The sequence below is a fragment of the Colletotrichum siamense genome, assembly GCF_013390195.1.
Source record: "Colletotrichum siamense strain Cg363 chromosome Unknown KSG_Cg363_contig07, whole genome shotgun sequence".
NCBI lineage: Eukaryota > Fungi > Ascomycota > Sordariomycetes > Glomerellales > Glomerellaceae > Colletotrichum > Colletotrichum siamense.
Genome location: NW_023501020.1, coordinates 2,320,853 through 2,338,244, shown reverse-complemented (window position 1 = coordinate 2,338,244; position 17,392 = coordinate 2,320,853). Strand labels below are relative to the sequence as shown.

The 17,392-nt window shown below is 49.9% G+C and overlaps 7 protein-coding genes across 7 annotated transcripts; 5 read left to right on the top strand and 2 right to left on the bottom strand.

Moving 5' to 3' along the window:
• Positions 1-82: 82 nt before the first annotated feature.
• On the bottom strand, positions 83-1,741 carry sirI (putative aminotransferase sirI; the record flags this gene model as incomplete). Its single annotated transcript, XM_036642783.1, has 5 exons — positions 83-362; positions 412-576; positions 1,001-1,413; positions 1,468-1,534; positions 1,587-1,741. The coding sequence occupies 5 exons, from the start codon at positions 1,739-1,741 to the stop codon at positions 83-85; spliced, it is 1,080 nt and encodes a 359-aa protein (XP_036491905.1).
• Positions 1,742-2,396: 655 nt separating this feature from the next.
• Positions 2,397-3,992, top strand: atB-0 (Efflux pump atB; the record flags this gene model as incomplete). The annotated part of the gene is made up of 5 exons (XM_036642782.1): positions 2,397-2,455; positions 2,517-3,530; positions 3,589-3,625; positions 3,688-3,757; positions 3,826-3,992. 5 exons carry the CDS (start codon positions 2,397-2,399, stop codon positions 3,990-3,992), a joined length of 1,347 nt encoding a protein of 448 aa, XP_036491906.1.
• A 481-nt stretch (positions 3,993-4,473) lies between these two features.
• Positions 4,474-5,356, top strand: CGCS363_v010932 (uncharacterized protein; the record flags this gene model as incomplete). Its single annotated transcript, XM_036642781.1, has 3 exons — positions 4,474-4,596; positions 4,807-5,220; positions 5,351-5,356. The coding sequence occupies 3 exons, from the start codon at positions 4,474-4,476 to the stop codon at positions 5,354-5,356; spliced, it is 543 nt and encodes a 180-aa protein (XP_036491544.1).
• Positions 5,357-7,355: 1,999 nt separating this feature from the next.
• CGCS363_v010931 (putative methyltransferase) lies at positions 7,356-8,324 on the bottom strand (the record flags this gene model as incomplete). Its single annotated transcript, XM_036642780.1, has 1 exon — positions 7,356-8,324. The coding sequence occupies one exon, from the start codon at positions 8,322-8,324 to the stop codon at positions 7,356-7,358; it is 969 nt and encodes a 322-aa protein (XP_036491907.1).
• A 1,203-nt stretch (positions 8,325-9,527) lies between these two features.
• Positions 9,528-10,719, top strand: CGCS363_v010930 (uncharacterized protein; the record flags this gene model as incomplete). The annotated part of the gene is made up of 4 exons (XM_036642779.1): positions 9,528-9,689; positions 9,751-9,894; positions 9,944-10,469; positions 10,520-10,719. The coding sequence occupies 4 exons, from the start codon at positions 9,528-9,530 to the stop codon at positions 10,717-10,719; spliced, it is 1,032 nt and encodes a 343-aa protein (XP_036491713.1).
• Positions 10,720-11,517: 798 nt separating this feature from the next.
• aflN-0 (Cytochrome P450 monooxygenase aflN) lies at positions 11,518-13,383 on the top strand (the record flags this gene model as incomplete). The annotated part of the gene is made up of 4 exons (XM_036642778.1): positions 11,518-11,667; positions 11,724-12,253; positions 12,317-13,207; positions 13,269-13,383. The coding sequence occupies 4 exons, from the start codon at positions 11,518-11,520 to the stop codon at positions 13,381-13,383; spliced, it is 1,686 nt and encodes a 561-aa protein (XP_036492534.1).
• Positions 13,384-15,046: 1,663 nt separating this feature from the next.
• On the top strand, positions 15,047-16,504 carry patB-1 (Carboxylesterase patB; the record flags this gene model as incomplete). The annotated part of the gene is made up of 3 exons (XM_036642777.1): positions 15,047-15,413; positions 15,478-16,155; positions 16,224-16,504. The coding sequence occupies 3 exons, from the start codon at positions 15,047-15,049 to the stop codon at positions 16,502-16,504; spliced, it is 1,326 nt and encodes a 441-aa protein (XP_036492533.1).
• Between the last annotated feature and the right edge of the window lie 888 nt (positions 16,505-17,392).

The window sequence follows — 17,392 nt, the reverse complement described above, 5'->3', positions numbered from 1 at the left end:
CTCAAATAAGTAAGTTCCATCACTCAGTGAAAAGATAAAAAATGCTTTTCTTTATATTCTGAGGCTAATGTCTATCTATGATTTAGATTCTCATCTCGGCAATAGCTTTGGCGAACCGCTTCAATCCTTCTTCTAGTGCTTCCTTCCCCAGACTGAAGGTCATTCTAAACCAGCCAAACTCCTCTGGCATGTAAACGCTGCCTGGTGCAATCATGACACCGTGTCTAGCGCATAGATCTGTTATTTCAAGCTCACTCTGCTGATGAGCTATGAAACCTTCAGACTGAATTCTAAGATTTCCGTCTAATGTCAATGGGTTGAACAGGTGGCGAAGATCAACCCAGATGAAGAGCCCAGCGTTCCTAGAAGAATGTTAGCATATACGACATTCATTTTCTCAAGTTTGCCTACATTTCGAAGTAGCTGACGTTGTGCTCCCGAAAGAAGGAAGTGGCCACACGGTAGTTTTCCACCATGAGGTCTGTCTTCTTTTCCATGAAGGATTCCATCCACATTTGATCATTCATCATGGACGCCCAGACGTCTTGAAGAACATGAGGTGACCAAGAAAACATACTAGCAACGTTGTGTTAGAATCGTGGGGCAATCGCAGACGAGTGAACCAACCTAATGCTCGACATCGCCCCTAGCATAGCCTCGTTCTTCGTGTACACCATGCCTAGACGTAGGCCATTGGCGCAAAAGTCTTTGCTTGCGCCGTATAGGACATGCAGTAAGTTTGCATCGATGACATTTTGAAGGTCGAGTGAAAGGACAGAAACAAATGAATCTTGACCTGAGATTGCTGGATTTGGGAAGACAGATTTGGCGTAGATCTCGTCAGAAATGAAGTGTAGCCGATTTCTACCACAGAAAGAGGCGAACTCCCGTAGAGTTTCTGGAGGATAGCATCTACCCAGAGGATTATGTGGGCTTGATAAAAAAAGGATAAGCCATGATCTGTATCGCCACTGATTCCCTCCAGAAGTGGACAACTTACTTTGAGATTAGCAATGCGCGGACGTTCACACCTTCCCCACGAGCCTTGTTCAGAGCCGCTTCAAGAGCCAATTTGTTCACTTCAGGTCGGAAAATATCTTCAAGTTTCGAGCATCCTTCCATGCCCTTATAAGACACGCCGATGACTCGTGTGTTGCTTCGATTCAGAAGATCAAAGCTGAAGCCGTTGTAGAACGGTTGCGGAACCAATATGCCCTCGCCTTCGTCACAAACTGACCATGCCACTGCATCTAAGCCGCTGGCCAAACCAGGCGTTATGAAGAGATCATTGGCCGTGACTGCATCTCGAGGGTGAAATTCCTTGTTCATGAACGTAGCAAGGGTGCGACGGAGGCGCAGCGATCCCCGTGGTCCTGTGCTGTAAGTCAAATGATCCAAGGGAAGCACATTGATCTGCTCTCGATGGTCAGCTTGATTTCTGAACAGAAACCATCAAGTGATTCTCACGGTTTCCTTGATGAACTGGGCAACTTCCTGGTGCATTAGGCTGTTCTCAGCTAGGCGCAAAATGACTCTACACCCGTAATTAGCTCGACTAGACCAAGGCGCCCTGAGATGCTACCCACGTTCCATCGGGATTACTCGGTGACCATGGGTTGGCCATGGACTTCTCCCGCGGTCCCCATATGTCGCGATGAGCGAAATTGTAAGCGCCTCTTTGGGATACATGGCGCTGTGAGATTGCCCACTGGACGCGATCGTCTTGGGTGACATGGTCCATGCTTTTTCGGTCTCTGCGAAAAGGAAGTACGAGGTGCTTGAAACCAACCAAGTCTTCGTTGAATGAGCGCAGAGACGGCTTCTAAATAAGTCGGCGCGCCTCAATCAAAATTATTCGGAAGTATTTCAATAGTCAGGAGAGCTCGCGATTCAGAGTTGATCCGACCTCGGCGACTTTCGACCTAGTTAATGGCAAGCAAGACCGACCTAGGGACTCCAGCATCACGCCAAGTCACCTCGGGCTCTCAATAAGTGGAGACTCTGTGACGTACATCACCCAGGACTAGTGTCACCTAGTTGCCAGTCTTTTAACAGTAAGAAATCGCCCTGCATCGGCGTTTTCTTCTGTTCTTGTCGAATAACCTTTCTACTTGGATGATTGTGTCAGGTTTGATTGGTGCCAGACCTTATGTGGAATTGAAACGTAACTCTCACCACAACGGACTCTCAGATGCCTTCAACTTAGTTACAGCTACGGAAACATGGGGCTTGAGGGCAATGAAGGGGGCGAAAAGCTTCCTGCGCAACCACACAATCCAAACAACTCGAAGTTACCGAAGACATCAGATCTTGACCCGGAACCAGCCAGGAGAACCGACTCGAGTTCTTTCGTGGTGTCTTTCGACGATGAAAGCGACCCCTGGTGTCCGCACAGCATGCCCCTATGTCGCAAATGGCTTGTCGTCATCATCGTCTGCTTGGGAACAGTCTGCGTGTAAGCACATCGGCGCATTTAAATAAAATCAGAGTTTCTCGCTGCTGACATCACACTCAAGTACCTGCACCAGCTCGATTTACACGGCCACCTACACTCAGATGAACCCCGAGTTTGGCGTGTCATCCTTGGTAGCAACCCTGGGCCTCTCTTCTTTTGTTTTGGGGATCGGTCTCGGGCCGGCAGTCATCAGCCCTTTGAGCGAATCTTACGGAAGAAGACCAATCTACCTTACGACATGGCTCCTGTTCATCATATCGACAATCCCGTCAGCCGTCGCCAAAAACATCGAGACGATTGTCATCACACGATTCTTCAGCGGCTTTTTCGGCGGAACGTTTCTTTCAGTTGCAGGGGGTAGCTGCGGTGATATGTTCCCTCCTCACAAGATCCAGACACCGATGGCTCTTGTATCTTTGGCCCCTTTTGCAGGCCCTTGCACCGGTCCCCTCCTTGGAGGTTTCATCAACTACTATCTCAACTTCAGATGGACGTACTACATAATGATAATATGGGCTACATTTATCTTGGCAATGCTTTTCTTCTTTGCTCCGGAAACTTACCATTCGGTCTTGTTACGAGCAAAGACGCAAAGACTCCGGAAGGAGACTAGAGACGACCGTTATCATGTATCGGCTGAACATTCTCTGCCAGCTTCGAAAACAAGAGCTGTAGCAACATCAATCGTCCGCCCCTGCCAGTTTCTTGTCTTTGAGCCGATGTGTCTCTGCTTGAACATCTTCTCAGCCATCCTGCTCGGAATTTTGTACCTATTCTTCCTCGCCTTCCCTATGGTATTCCGCAACCAGTACGACTTGAATCTCTGGCAAGGCGGGTTGACATTCTCGGGCATCATTATTGGAATGTGCTTGGCGGCCACCACGACTCAAATCTGGTCCAGAATCAGAGGTTCCTTGCTGGAAAGCCATGGAACGAGCGAGCCAGAGTTCCGACTACCTCCAGCGATGGCTGGCGCATTACTCATACCAATTGGTCTTTTCTGGTATGGATGGACGGCACGGCCAGGTATCCACTGGACAGTGCCAATTATCGGGTCATCTGTATTTGGCTGCGGGTTTGTGCTCCGATCACCAGGCAATGCAAATTTTCAACTGACATTTTGAATTTTGTAGGACCGTTCTCGAATTTACCGGAATTTTCACCTTCCTCGTAAGTGGATGATTTCTCAAAAGTGTACTGGTTTCAACAAAGTTGCTAACCAAATGTAAAAGGTCGATGCCTACAAGCAGTATGCCGCGTCTGCGATGGCCTCAAACGGTCTCACAAGATGTACAATCGCAGGTATGTAGACATTCAGTTGCGTTATCAAGTCTGACCCAAGTATAAATGCTAAATCTTCTTGAACACAGCTGCCTTCCCACTTTTTGGTGTTCAGATGTATGAGAAGCTGGGTTACGAGTGGGCAACCAGCCTTCTTGCTTTCTTGACTGTCGCCATGATGCCCTTTCCATGGCTGTTCTTCAAATATGGCAAGAAACTCAGGGGAAGAAGCAGATTTGCTGTTCGCACCAAGTAGAAGATACTCGAAGTAGAGATTTGATACTGATTAAAAGTTGCGGCGATAAGTGTTCTTGAAGGAACTCATTCAATCGATCTTGTGTAGTTGCTTTGTCGCTATGTTGAGCCTCAGGCTGTCATCAGTCGCCAAAGCTCCTTGTGAATTGACAAGCTCCTTAGATATGAGCAAACTATCTACTTTTATACTCTCTCGAAGGCCTCATTGACAGCAGCTGAGGTTGAAAGCCTCTGGGTGGAGTGTATTATACGTACATCTAAACTCGTTGTCGTCATTACCGTGCCCTTCGAACCTCTGCTTACTACTTCAATGTTACCTATGGTTTACTTTGTCTATATGTCACTTTTCTAAGTTGCTTATATAATTTCTCTCATGCTTTCGTTCAACACGAGTGTCTACTTAAGTTGGCCGAATTCCTCCCAAGATCAACGCGAGCCTTCTTTAGCAACCACTAAACGAACAGACACGCCCAACAGCCAACATGACCGACGCTGACGACATCGACTGGAAGGAGGCTTTCTGCTGGTTCTTCTGGGATGTCTGCGCTAGAGACGAAGATGAATCGTATGAGCCCGGCACCTACAACGACTTCGTGTCTGATTTTGTCAGCCGAGAGCGACTTCCAATTAACACCATCGATCATCCGAGATCGTGGGACCATCTTTTGTGGCACCTCATGCGGGCTACGGTTTATGACAGAGGCAAGTAGCGCTGAGAAAGTTTACCGTGACTCACTAACTCATCAGGTCTCGGTTCCGAACCATCGGAGGCAGGAAAATACGTTTGGCTCGAACACTCACCGTCGCCGAGGCAGAGACCTTTCGTGAATTGGATGGACTTCAATGACACAGATTGGGACATGGAAAGCTTCGAGATGGCGCCAGAGCCTAAATCCTCGTGGGTTCTGGGATACCTCGAGAGCCGCGCCTATGGTCGATCCTCGGTCCAACCCGGATTGAAAATGACGATGGCGGAAGCTTGGTCTCGAAACCCCCACCTTGTCAACTTTCAAGCCACCTACAATCTTCCCTTACCCTGGGCTGTTCCTCTGCAGAAGCGGCCAGAGGACAATACGTATCAGATTCTATCAACTTGGCCCTTTAGAATCGTGTTCGACAACAGCCTCGGCGTTGCTCATCTCGTCTCAACCGGGAACGGAGACTTGGACCGCAACGCCGTCAACGAAGCGCGATACTACTTCACAGGCATGCTCCGTTGGGCTCGCGAGGTACGAGTCTCAGGCCGAGTGTGCAGCATCAGACCATACATGCAAGGTGGACGAAATGCACTTAATCTTGCTGCGGGCCGGCAGGTTGCTCTGTCTAGAGCGCTCTGGCAGGCATTGAAGGCACTCAAAGATCTAGGGCATGAAACACCTGCCCTGAAACCGCTTGCTTCTGTTAACACCAAACATCTTTTGTTGCCTTTAACACCACATGCGAAGAGGCACGCGCCGGTTATTGATATGTACAGCAAGATTTCAAAGAAGCAGAAGAAATTGTCATATCTCTGTGAGGTGGACGAAGATTCAGAGTGAACTTCAGAAATTAGGGAGGAGCATTTTGTACCATACGCGCGATGACATCAAAGTTGAGACTACTGGTCTGGCCGAGTAAGCAGTCATTCAATGAACATTTTCCTGCGATGGCCTCAGTAAACGAATATCTCAAAATAAAAATGACAATGCCAATTGAAAAACCGACAACAAGCATGTACATGTAGGTATGCCTTATATACGAGCCTAACCTGAACTGAGCTTTTGCGTGACACTAGTGTCCAAGAGTCTGACTCTATCCAGACTGAAGTCTTGAAGAGCCCTCCACCACGCCTCCATTACAATCAAATGTCCTCCAGATGTGACCAGCCCATGGGACCATCGTTCTTGCTCGCTAATGAGCCTTCCTGCCAGAGTCGAAAGGTCACGTCTTGGCACTCCCGTGTCCATTGCCCATTTAAGCATGACCGTATGGAGTAGCTTGAAAAGACCGAGAAGGCAGACGCTGCTAGGGAATTGATGATACAACTCCAACTGCACTGCACCACTTGAGTGAACCGAAAGTTCGAAATCGATTGGAATTCGGCGAATAAGTGGCCCTTTCAGTGCGCTGCAGATCACCTCCGTGTCATGGACAAGCCACGACAGCCGGCGTGGGCCCTCTACAGGAGAGGAAACAGGGACACCCCAAGGCTGGACGTCATGTCGTCGCTCGAAAGCTTTAAGGTGCATATTGCCGGACCAATATTCTGATACAGTGAGGTTAGGAGTGTTGATACCTTGGAGCTCATAAACAGACGTCATGTGCTCAAGAAGTTGCTCCATCACTTGAGAGGTGTCACCACCGTCGTCCAGAATCTGGGTGCAAGCTTCAACGCCTACCCAATTCACAAAAGGGCCGCTCTTGCCCGGAAGAGAAGAGCAAAAGTCGATTGGCAGCCAAGGGGAGTGCCGGTTTCCACGTGGAACAAAGGGTGCACATCCTGTAGGCTTTGATCAGAATTTCCATCGGAACTGTGATACTTCACGCAAATGCTTACCGAACTGGGCGTTCAACTGACACATGAGATCGAGCAGAGCTTCGCCCCAAGAGACCGGTTCAAACTTGGCGCCCAGCAACATCGGCGGCCGACTTTTCTTGAAGAACTCCAGTATAAAACCGTCGACAACTTTGGTCTCCTCAGGTCGTTCCCGCTTGTGGTTCCAGTAAGAGAAAAGAAAGACCCCTACCCAGTCGATTTTGTGCGGCTCCATGGTGCTGAACTGCGGCGATATCTTTTTTGTTAGGGATTGGAAAGGGAATTGGAAATGGATTTTAGAAGCAGTATTTGGAAATTGACAGAGAAACACAATGAACGGCGTCTCTGGCGAGGAGTCAGAGAGTTGCGGGGGCGTACAGAGCTTGGTGAGTACTCCTGTGTGGTGCGAGAGTCAAGAAGATGCCAGGGATTTGCGTCTTGGAGTGTTAATACTTAAGAGACGGAAGGGGTAAGAGAATTGAATACAAGAGACCATTACTAGACGAACAAAGAGCTAATAGGGAAATGCAAAGTCTGTTAAGGTGTCCAGGTTCTACCAGCTATGAGGATCTGTCTGTCTCAGCACTGACCCGAAACCTCAGTTGGCGGTCGACAAACACTCTTTCCACAATGAAGGCCACTACTGGATTCTATGAGTAATGACCAATTGTTTCCTTCTAATCCAAATAACATGAAATCTTACAGGTCACATGAGCTGATGGCACATGTCGACAAATCACTTGGGCCCGATTGCTCACATCCATGAAACTTCGTTGCGTCAAAAGTACTCATTAAAATCTATTAATTGCGATGCTCTCAGAATTCACACAGATCATTGGCCTGCGCAATTCAGGCAATCTTCTTCACCATCAGCAGGGCTCCGGACCATCCCGTTATAATCGACTCCTTGCCCTTCTCAACACCGGCCTCATGCAGTAATGTCTCGATCTGCTTCCGCAGCATCTTGACCACGTCTCGGTCCGTGCCAACCAGGTCTGGGTGGGCTTCACGCCAACGCGTCACAGGGCTCACCGTGATCATCATATTTTCCACATCATCCATGTTCCAAGTCAGTTGATGAAAGAACTCCCCGTCCTCGTCAACTATTCCATCTTTGTTCCATTCCTTGCGATAAAATGTGCTTTGATCGAACTCGCGTATCGGATTCTCCACGGTCCAGGGCAGAGGCAGATCCTCATACAGTGTCTCGCCAATGTGGTTTCCTTGAACCATGTAAGGCACCAAGTGCTGGTTTCGGAATTCATTTAGAACACCCTGGATGTGCTCATGGTTTGGCACCGAAGGATGGATGTACATAGAACTGCCACTCCAAATGGCGACGGTGCCACCGGGCTTCAGAACACGGGCTGCAGCGGCCCAGAAGCCTTGCATGTCAAACCAGTGAGCCGCAGTTGCAGCCGTGACAAGATCGACGCCGCCATCCGCGACCGCTGGAGACAGGTTCGAGCCAAGTTCTTCGGCGGTAGACACGTCGAAACGGATGGGTTCTGAGTTGCCAGAGACGCCGCCAAAAGACCGGGCGGCGGCAATCATGCCCGCAGCGGGGTCGAGACCGATGACCTCTTTGAAGCGCGGGCCAAGGCCACGGGCGACGGTTCCGGGGCCAGTGCCGATGTCAAGCAAGGTGTCAAGCTTGCCACCAGTGGATCTGTGGTGGTCGATGATTATATCGTAGAGACAGTCGTCATAGACCGGGCGTCCCTTGGCGTAGACCTTGCCTTGCTCTGCGGTGTACTTGCGGAAGGTGTTCTCCCGGGGCACAGAGGTTGGAGCGGGCGTGATAAGGGTTTCAGCCATTGTGAGTTGGTGTATTAGCCGTGTTATCGGAAAGAAGGTCTTGGGAGAAGTCCGATTATGATTTCTTTTGGTTCTGATGTGTTTGAGGGAGGTCCGATGATTTGGGATGTCGTCGGCCAGTCTTTATATCCCAACGACTGCCATGTGCTTCTGCTGAAGTCAACTCAGATGAAAGGGAGGTCACTGCGTCTGCCATGATCATTGGCAAGAGACGACCAACTTGGGCCCACCAATGGCCTTCCAAAGAAGGATGACCAAGCTAGCCGGAGCGAATCAGAGCTGCTCCTGTGGCGTTTCCGCTAATCCCGATTCAGGCCAAGAGTGCGAGTCGGGACCACAACCCCCCGCCGATGCGCTGCCGGCCACCCGGATCCCGCCCGGCTCCCTTGTCGGGCTGAATCCCCTGCATCGTTTAATCATGGGCTTACATTCTCACTCTGGAGATTTTCCATAACACGCGAGCGAAGGATCTTTCGTCAAAAAGTGAACGAAACTTTTTCATTGCCACTTGATTTGTCCTTCAGAAGTATATGTTCACTTAGTGGACTGACTAGACGGGCTTCTTTCTGACCGGAAATTTCGCTTAAAATCCGAAATCCGTCGGTTTTGTTGACCCCTGACTAAACTCCGGGATTGATCAATCCCTTCTTGTTTTTCTTGCTACGCATGATGGTCTACTACGGTGCCCTCAGCAAAGGATGCCAGCGCTGTCGAAAACGCAAAGTCAAGGCATGTGCTATCTTAAGCCCGACTATTCCCCAGCGTAAGGTTTGGTTGAACTGACCGGGATAGTGTGACCAACGAAGACCGGGATGCCTCAAATGCGAGAAGGGCAAGACGCAATGTCCCGGCTATCGGGATCTAACAGATGTTCTCTTTCGCGACGAACGTCAAAGAATCAAGAACAGATTTCACAAAAGTCCCGAGCCGGAGAGAGATGAAACTCTCCTTGACATCCAATTACACGATGTCTGCACAGGTACAGACGTAGGACTAACCGACTTCGTCCGGACGGCCATCTCTTCCGGCACGATATCTACGGGCTTGGGCCAGACACTAGAAGACCGCGCAGCCAACTTCTTTTTCGCATATTACACGACAACTGGACCGCCATTTGCCGATACATATCAGAAGTGGTTGGCGCAGACATATCTGGAAGACATCCCTAGCAATGTTGTCCGAGCGGCTGTGCAAGCCGTGGGAATGGCGGCGATATCCAACGTGCACAATGCTCCAGATGTGATTATTCAGGCCAAAGAACGATATTGTCAAGCCTTGAACGCTACCAACTTGGCCTTACGAGATCCGACCCTTGTTGCAGCGGACTCAACTCTCATGGCGATCCTTCTGCTGGGGCTCTTTGAGGTACGTATCCATCATCAACGGAGTTGACGTTGATGTTTAGCATGAACTAACGTCAAGACAGACCGTCACTTTTGAAAACTGGAGAGATTACCAGACTTGGGCGACACACATCGAGGGAGCCACAGCGCTGCTACAAGTTCGCGGCCAAGAGCAATTCTCTCGTGAGTTGGGTATACAACTTTACATGCAATTCAGGAATCAGATAGTAAGTTGGATGGCGTATAATATTCGACTCTATTGGCTGACTTTCATAGCTACAAGCCTGTATTCAGCGGGGCGCAAGAGTCCCCGCAGCTTTGGTGGAGGTGACCACAGAATTCGAGTCTAGCAGACTCGGCATGCGCTACGTGAATAATCGTCCAGGGTCTTTGGCTCTAATCGGTTTCCGAATTGTCAATCTCCGCGCAGATATCAAGAGTCAGCGAATCACGGACCCCGACGCGATCTGTCAGATCATACTCGACATCAAAAGCGACTTGCAGGCCTGGGCAGCGCTGCAGACTCACAGGGCTTACTATGTGACTGAGGTCATTGAACCTCGCACCGGAACGTATTTCAACGGAAAGCGCCACATCTACACGAGCGTCTGGGGAGCGCAAGTCTGGAATAATTGGAGGTCGTTGGGTATCCTGGCCAATGAGATCCTTCTGAACTATGTTGACCAGCAGAACGCGTATAATGAGTCTTTGAAAGAGGCTATGCGGTTTGAGGCCTTTTCCGCAATTCGAAACCTGTCGACCGATATTTGCATATCAACAACAGATCTCTCTGGTTCACCGAGTAGGCAACCCCGAACGACAAAATCCTGTCCTGAACTAATCCCTTTGCAGGAGCGTCGACGATGATTTGGCCACTGTACATCGTGTCGCAGGAGGAGATGAATAGTGCCGCAGTGCGGTCTTGGGCTGCGGATCATCTACATGGCATCAAAGTGTCTCTGGGAATCAAACAGGCTGCTGTCTTGGCTGATGCTGCGTGCCCAAATTGGAGGGAAGCTGGACTCATGTCGAGTATTGACATCGGGTCATGATGAACTCGTCAATAATCTGTGTGATAGGCAGACGGGGATTTGTATTTGGATGGCATGTAATACAGTAATCGATAGGTTGTGCAACCACATTCCGTGCACTGGATGAACTGCTCTCATCTCAAGTCATTGGTCACATGTTTTCTCCTGAGGAGGCTGAAGCGCCTCCGCAGATATCGCACCGTTCGGCTGCAAGGTCTGAAAGTTTGTGTGTTTCTACGAACCTTCACTGGTCGACGACGCGGCAAGCGGTAGAAGGTGGCGTGGGTCTGCAACCGACCGAGACAAAGTTCGGAACAGCATCTTTCAGGGTCTTCATGCTGGCCGCATGGACAGTATCAAGTTGGGTTTTCGGTTAAATCGTCGCAGGGTGACGGTGAAAATGGGCGGGTATTTCCGATCCACGTCCATCTTCACCCTGTACCCGTTTCAACCTGGCAAGAACCCCGCACATGTGTGCTGCCTATGATTTGCGCCATAATAGCAGTGGTTTGTATGAATGAACACTTCTCAATTGGTCGTGTAAAGTGGTATGAATGACTCGAAATTTTGGTGCACTCGGAGCTGTGACCCTGTCGCCTGGAAGCTTAAGCTCCTCGGTGTGATCAAGAACGGAAATGTAAACATACTTCCCCATCTGGAGCTCCCGCATTGCGACTCCTCCCACTTGACCCGAATAGATTATAAAACTCAGTGACGGAAGCACCTCGTGTGCGAAAAGAAGCGTTTTAAGCTGGCATCTCATCGCAATTAATTACGTGCAACTTCCTCCTCAAATACCCTTTGAACGTGTTCGCAGAAATGGGTTACACGATTACGTGGACACCAGCGGCGCTTTTGCCGCTGGTCCTCAAGCTTGCCGCAGTCTTTGTTGGAACTCTAGTATTGAAGGTTCTATGGAAAGCGTTTACTATTCGGAGGAAGTTTAGGCAAGTGAGGGCACAGGGCATTGTAAGTGAAGATCGTCTCCGATCATCGTATCAACGTAGGCTGACCTCAAATTGTAGCCCATGTTGCCCCATTCCTGGATCACAGGTCATCTGAAGGTGATGATGGAGTTCCGCAAGGAGTATCCGGGAGACATCAACATTGGAAACTTTCACCCGTGGATTATCAACAACTACAAGAGATACTTTCCCGAAATGGACCACTGCCCGCCTGTTATCTACCTCGACCTGTGGCCTGTTCTCAAGGCGCCTATCGTGGCCGCATACAAGAACACGGTTGCGGCCCAGTTCACCCAGACGAAGAATCTCGACAAGCACCAAATCTCTCTTGACTTCATGAATCCCCTGACCAAGGGCAAGGACATTGCCACCCTGCAGGCCGACGAGTGGAAGAAGTGGAGAGGATGGTTCAATCCTGGATTCAGTTCCAGAAATGTGTCGATGATCGTTCCTGAACTGATTGAGGAGATCAAGGTGTTCGCCGACAACCTGAAGCAACGGGCTGGTCCAAACGGATCTTGGGGACCTATGTTCCAGCTCCGCAACATGACAACAGCCCTGACTTTCGACATCATCGTCCGAGCCGTCTTGTAAGACCTGACCTAATTTCTCAAAATCCCAGTGGGAACATGATTTACTTACAATCTTCAAAGGGATGAGCGTTTGAACGAGCAGAAGAACAAGACCGCAGGTCCGCTTAGAGTGGCTCTAGCGGACCAGCTCAGGCTGATGGGCATCCGACAAGCTTTCAGCTTTGGTTATCTATTCCCGTGGCAGAACAGAGCCGTTGACCGCAATAATGAAATTGTCTATAACCAACTCTACCCCAGCATCATTCACTCTCTTGAGTCAGGGCTGAAGCCTGCCAAGAAGAAGACGGTCCTCAACCTGGCGCTGATGCACCTTGCAGAGGAAGCTGGCGGTCGCGTTACCAATCCAGCCACCGACCCCGAGATGATGGACACTATTATGGGCAATCTCAAGACCTTCCTCGTCGCCGGCCACGAGACGACAGCCAGCGCACTTTGTTTCATGTTCAAGGTGCTCCAAGATCATCCAGACTGCTTGGCCAAGGTTCGAGCGGAACATGATGAGGTCTTGGGCATGGATCCTGACCAAGCGGCCGAGATTCTCAGCCAATCACCACAGCTTCTGAGTTCGCTGCGCTACACACATGCCGTCATCAAGGAAAGTCTGCGCCTGTACCAGCTCGCGTCGACTATGAGAGGCGGTGAAGCAGGATTCTTCTTGACTGCAGAGGGCAGGCAGTATCCTACCGAAGGATTTCTGGTGTGGGATGGCGGACCAGGCATGCAGCATGACCCCTCGTTGTGGCCTGACGTGGACAAGTTCATCCCGGAGCGCTACCTTGTGCCTGCGGAGGACCCGTTGCACCCTGTCAAGGATGCTTGGAGAGCTTTTGCAAGGGGTCCCCGAGACTGTATTGGACAGGAGATTGCTTGGGTTGAAATCAAGCTGGTTGCCGCTCTCATCATCCGAAAGTTCGACGTGGAGGAGGCATGGGATGAATGGGATGCTGCTCGGTAAGTTGACTCTCTGGTATACGAACACTGGGGCCACACAGCTAACAACTCTCTCCAATAGCGGCATCAAGGGACAGAAGGATATGGTGAGAGGCCAGCGATTGTACGTGGCCGGCGACGGAATTGGTCACCCCAAGGACGGTATGCCTGTTCATGTGCGGCTCAGACAAAAGTGAACACATGAATCGACACCTTGTATTGGTTGAATGATAATCCAAGCAATATGTGGAATCTTGAATCAGATCCCAAGTCCTCGTCTCCTCGGAAGCTAGTCCATGGCCATTGTCAATTGCCGCCCTCGGCGGGAAAAAAGCCACCGTAATCAGATTTCGTTGTTGAGTTGATGAGCTGTGACGGTGTTACACGGCGTTCATGTCGACTATCATTAATGGTTGTGCTCGGCAGTAGCGCGTATTCGCCAAATACGCGGGAATTTCTGTCGGGGCAGGTGAGGCCGAAAGGCGGGATCACCTTACCACATTGATCAGTTTAGCAATAGTATCCGGTGCAGGCAATCAGGCTTGACAGGGTCAAATTGTGTGAGATACTTCGTATTTGTTAGATGGAGAAGAAACCAAGTTGGCAAATCAACAGAAATGAGTTGACCGCACACTGCGGGCCTTGCGCAGAGGCATACATGGACTAGTACGTCATCGCGGAATGAGCATGACAATCTCGGGCATTTTAATTCGGAATCAAAGGGAAAGAAGAAAGGTTACCAGAGAATCAGAGATTTATGTGCACGCCTCTATGCTTCAGGCACTCACTCCAGTGTCGCCGCAAGCAGCCCAGTTTAGCTGCACTGGTGGCTTGCAGCGTCTGGTCTCAGTCTAGCTTACACGCACCGCCCACGTTCCAACGTTGTCGCCCCGCCGAAGCCGGTGAGAGCTTACGAGGCATGTAAAATCCGACGAGCCATTGATACCTGGAAGAGCCTAGATCGGCAAACGGCAGTATCGGTACTCGTCTCAAACGATCGCGAACAATCGGTTGTTAGTGACGTTTGATCCGGACGGGTGGCTGGACCTGAGCAGTAGCAGTTGCAATCAACGGGGATGCGGTGTGCCGTGGGCTCGGAACGCAGCCATCATGTAGTGGGCGTCAGTACTTCGTCTCCGGTACATAAGACTACTGAATCCGGAATCGCTGGTGGCCTCTTCCGTCATTCCCTCCCAGGTTCCCGGCATCTTTGACGCTCAACCGTTGAGGCTTACTCGTGCAAGAAATCTTGGCTTCAACACCATAAGCCGCCGTTGCCTACTTTCTTTCCTGGGCGTTCACATTTCTTGAACCCACCATTGATGAACTTTGGCCTATCCATCATGGTCCACATTCTGAGGCTCTCGGCCCTAATTCTTTGTGCCAGCCATGGGGTTCTTGGTGATTCAATAACCGTGGAGGGTCCTGGTGTCAAGTTCGTTGGCCTGCAAAACAAGACTTCTATGTAAGCTACCTCACTAAGTTTCTCATTACCCGAGTCGTAAGTAAGTAAATACTCATGCCGGAAAAGGATCAACACTTTCATGGGCATCAGGTATGCTCAAGCACCAACTGGAAATCGGAGGTGGAGAGCACCAGTGCTGGTTGAGTACAACAACGATGTTGACACACCTTTGCAACTCATTGACGGAATACGGCCGGGTCCTATGTGTGTCCAGTCCAGTCCATACTGGGGCTTGGAAGGCGCAAAAGCAGCTGCTCGGGTAAGAAAGCGACAAGACAATGGAGACGAATCCGAAGACTGCCTTTTGTTGAACATACAAACACCAATGATACCTAAATACCAGAGACTGCCTGTCCTCGTATACATACATGGGGGAGGTGAGTCAGGAGAAAATCATGTCTTCGAGTGCTCCAGCTGATACTCTTCAAACTCCAGGTTATATCTCTGGTGGTCAAATTGCAAGCACTGGAGATAGTCTTGTCGGCCAGTCGAATGGGACAATGATCTTTGTAGGACTGCAATACAGACTAGGACCGCTTGGCTTTCTATCCGGAAACGATGTTAAGAAGGATGGGACAGCCAATGCTGGCCTCCTGGACCAGAGAATGGCTCTCAAGTGGATTCGATCCAACATTCACATATTTGGGGGCGATCCTAACCGCGTTACTATCTCTGGGGGTAGCGCGGGAGGGGGGTCTGTCACTATGCAGATGGTGATGTACGGTGGATCAGAGGAAGCACCATTTCAAGCAGCGATTCCAGGTGAGTGTGCCGTTCAACGATGGACTTCGCCTCCATAAAGGTACACGCACTCTAACAGGGGCAGAGTTTCCGTGGTGGACCCCGCTATACGACAACGGGTGGCAGCAACAACAGTATCGAGAATTCTTGAGGGCAGCTAGATGCTCTTCATTGAAGTGTTTGCGAGACGCCTCACTTTCCCGCATACGTTCAGCTACAGAGACTGCATTCAGAACAGCCTATCACCACAAAGATTATGCATTCGGAACATTTTACTGGGGACCGGTGGTCGATGGACACGTCATCCCCGACCATCCTGCTCGCCAATTTAGAAATGGGCATTTCACGAAAGTCCCCGTCATGACATATCGAAACTTTGACGAAGGATTCCTGTTCACCAACTTCTCACTGGCGTCAGAAAGCGAGGTTATGTCTGATCTCACCTCTCTATGGCACGACTCGGACGGCTTCTTTGCTGAGACTGTATCGATGCTCTATCCTACGAGTCTTTACAATCGAACCCACCTCGACGCCTTGACTATTTACCCCGAGGTTCGGGAGGCTGGGATTCTGGAATCCCCTCTTTCGGACTCTTTCGTGAAGCGGTCCGCTATCATTGGCGACGCTCTAGTGAATTGCCCAACCAGACATATTGCTAGGTCAGTAGTCAAGCATGGTCAACCGGCCTACAAGCTCGTCTTCGACGCAGGCTACCAGTTTCACGGAACTACGGATTATTATTTGTACAGTAGTGTGACGAATGGTAAGTACTTCGCGAGAACGTACTTCGCGAGAACTATCTTGAAGAGGGATTGCTAACTGTTGGAACAGCCGATGGCTCGAATGGAGGAGATTTCTCTTTTCCTGGAAACGCCACCTTGGCCAAGATCATGCGAGGCTACTATATTTCCTTCGCTCTCAACCACGACCCCAATGGCGACGGCGACAAAACAGCGAAGCCTTTGTGGCCTAAATATCAAGAGGAAGACTCCGAAGTTCTTTGGGTTGGGTACACAGATATCGAGGGTCGCGCTGATCCGGACAACTCGGCCAATTGCCAGTTCCTGCTGAACACACGTGGTACAAACTGCGGCCTGGTTGAGGACTGGTAATGGGCAAGTTGTTGCGTGCAATTTCAGCCCAGATACCTTGTAAGCTTGAAGTTCTCAGCCAATTCTAGAACCTAGAGCTCAGCTCGCGACAGACGTACATAGTGCACAGGTACAAAATAATTATGTTTAAGTAGAACTGTATTCGGAATGATTTTCCTTTTGCTCGTGCGGTGTTTCGACCCAGTAGAAGCCAAGGGATAAGCGCATGACATGCAACCGGAGTGTCACAATACTAGCAGAGGGCAAACTGGACATTAGCATCCATATCACGATTCACCTGGTTTTTGGGGTAGATCCTCGCATGTCGTACTATCAATAAGCGAGGACTTGCTTTCCTAGCCAAAAAGGGATACAAAAACCCGACGTAGTGAGGACCCTCGGCTATGGCCACACTCCGCGTATTCGAGCTGGAGCCATACCCTGGCTGACACTAAGCACTGGGTAAAGCTGGCTATTTCGTATCGACGTATCAACGTGGAGACTCAAGGGTCTAATGACACTCAAAGTTTACGCTTCAGACAATCTGTATCAGTCACAAAACTCAGCATTTTCACTCGCAGAGGATGCCTTATGTGAGCAGCTGGATTTAGGTGTCATGGAATGTAAAGGCAATACGCGTAATTGAATTCTTGCTATTCACCGGTCTCATAAGGACTTTCGCATAAAGGTACAGCGGGCAAACAACTTGCGGCAAGTATATGTCCGTCGTGATTCGGCTTATTCCAGCGAACAGGTAGTTACGTGTCTAGCTTCAATGACCTGCATCTTCGATGCCAGGCTTGTCGGTGAATCGGGCAATCTAACCCGAAAATTTGTCCACGTTGAAGGAATAGTTGGTATCCTGAAGATCGACGGCTTGCTATAAAATCACGTTGCAGCCTTGACAAT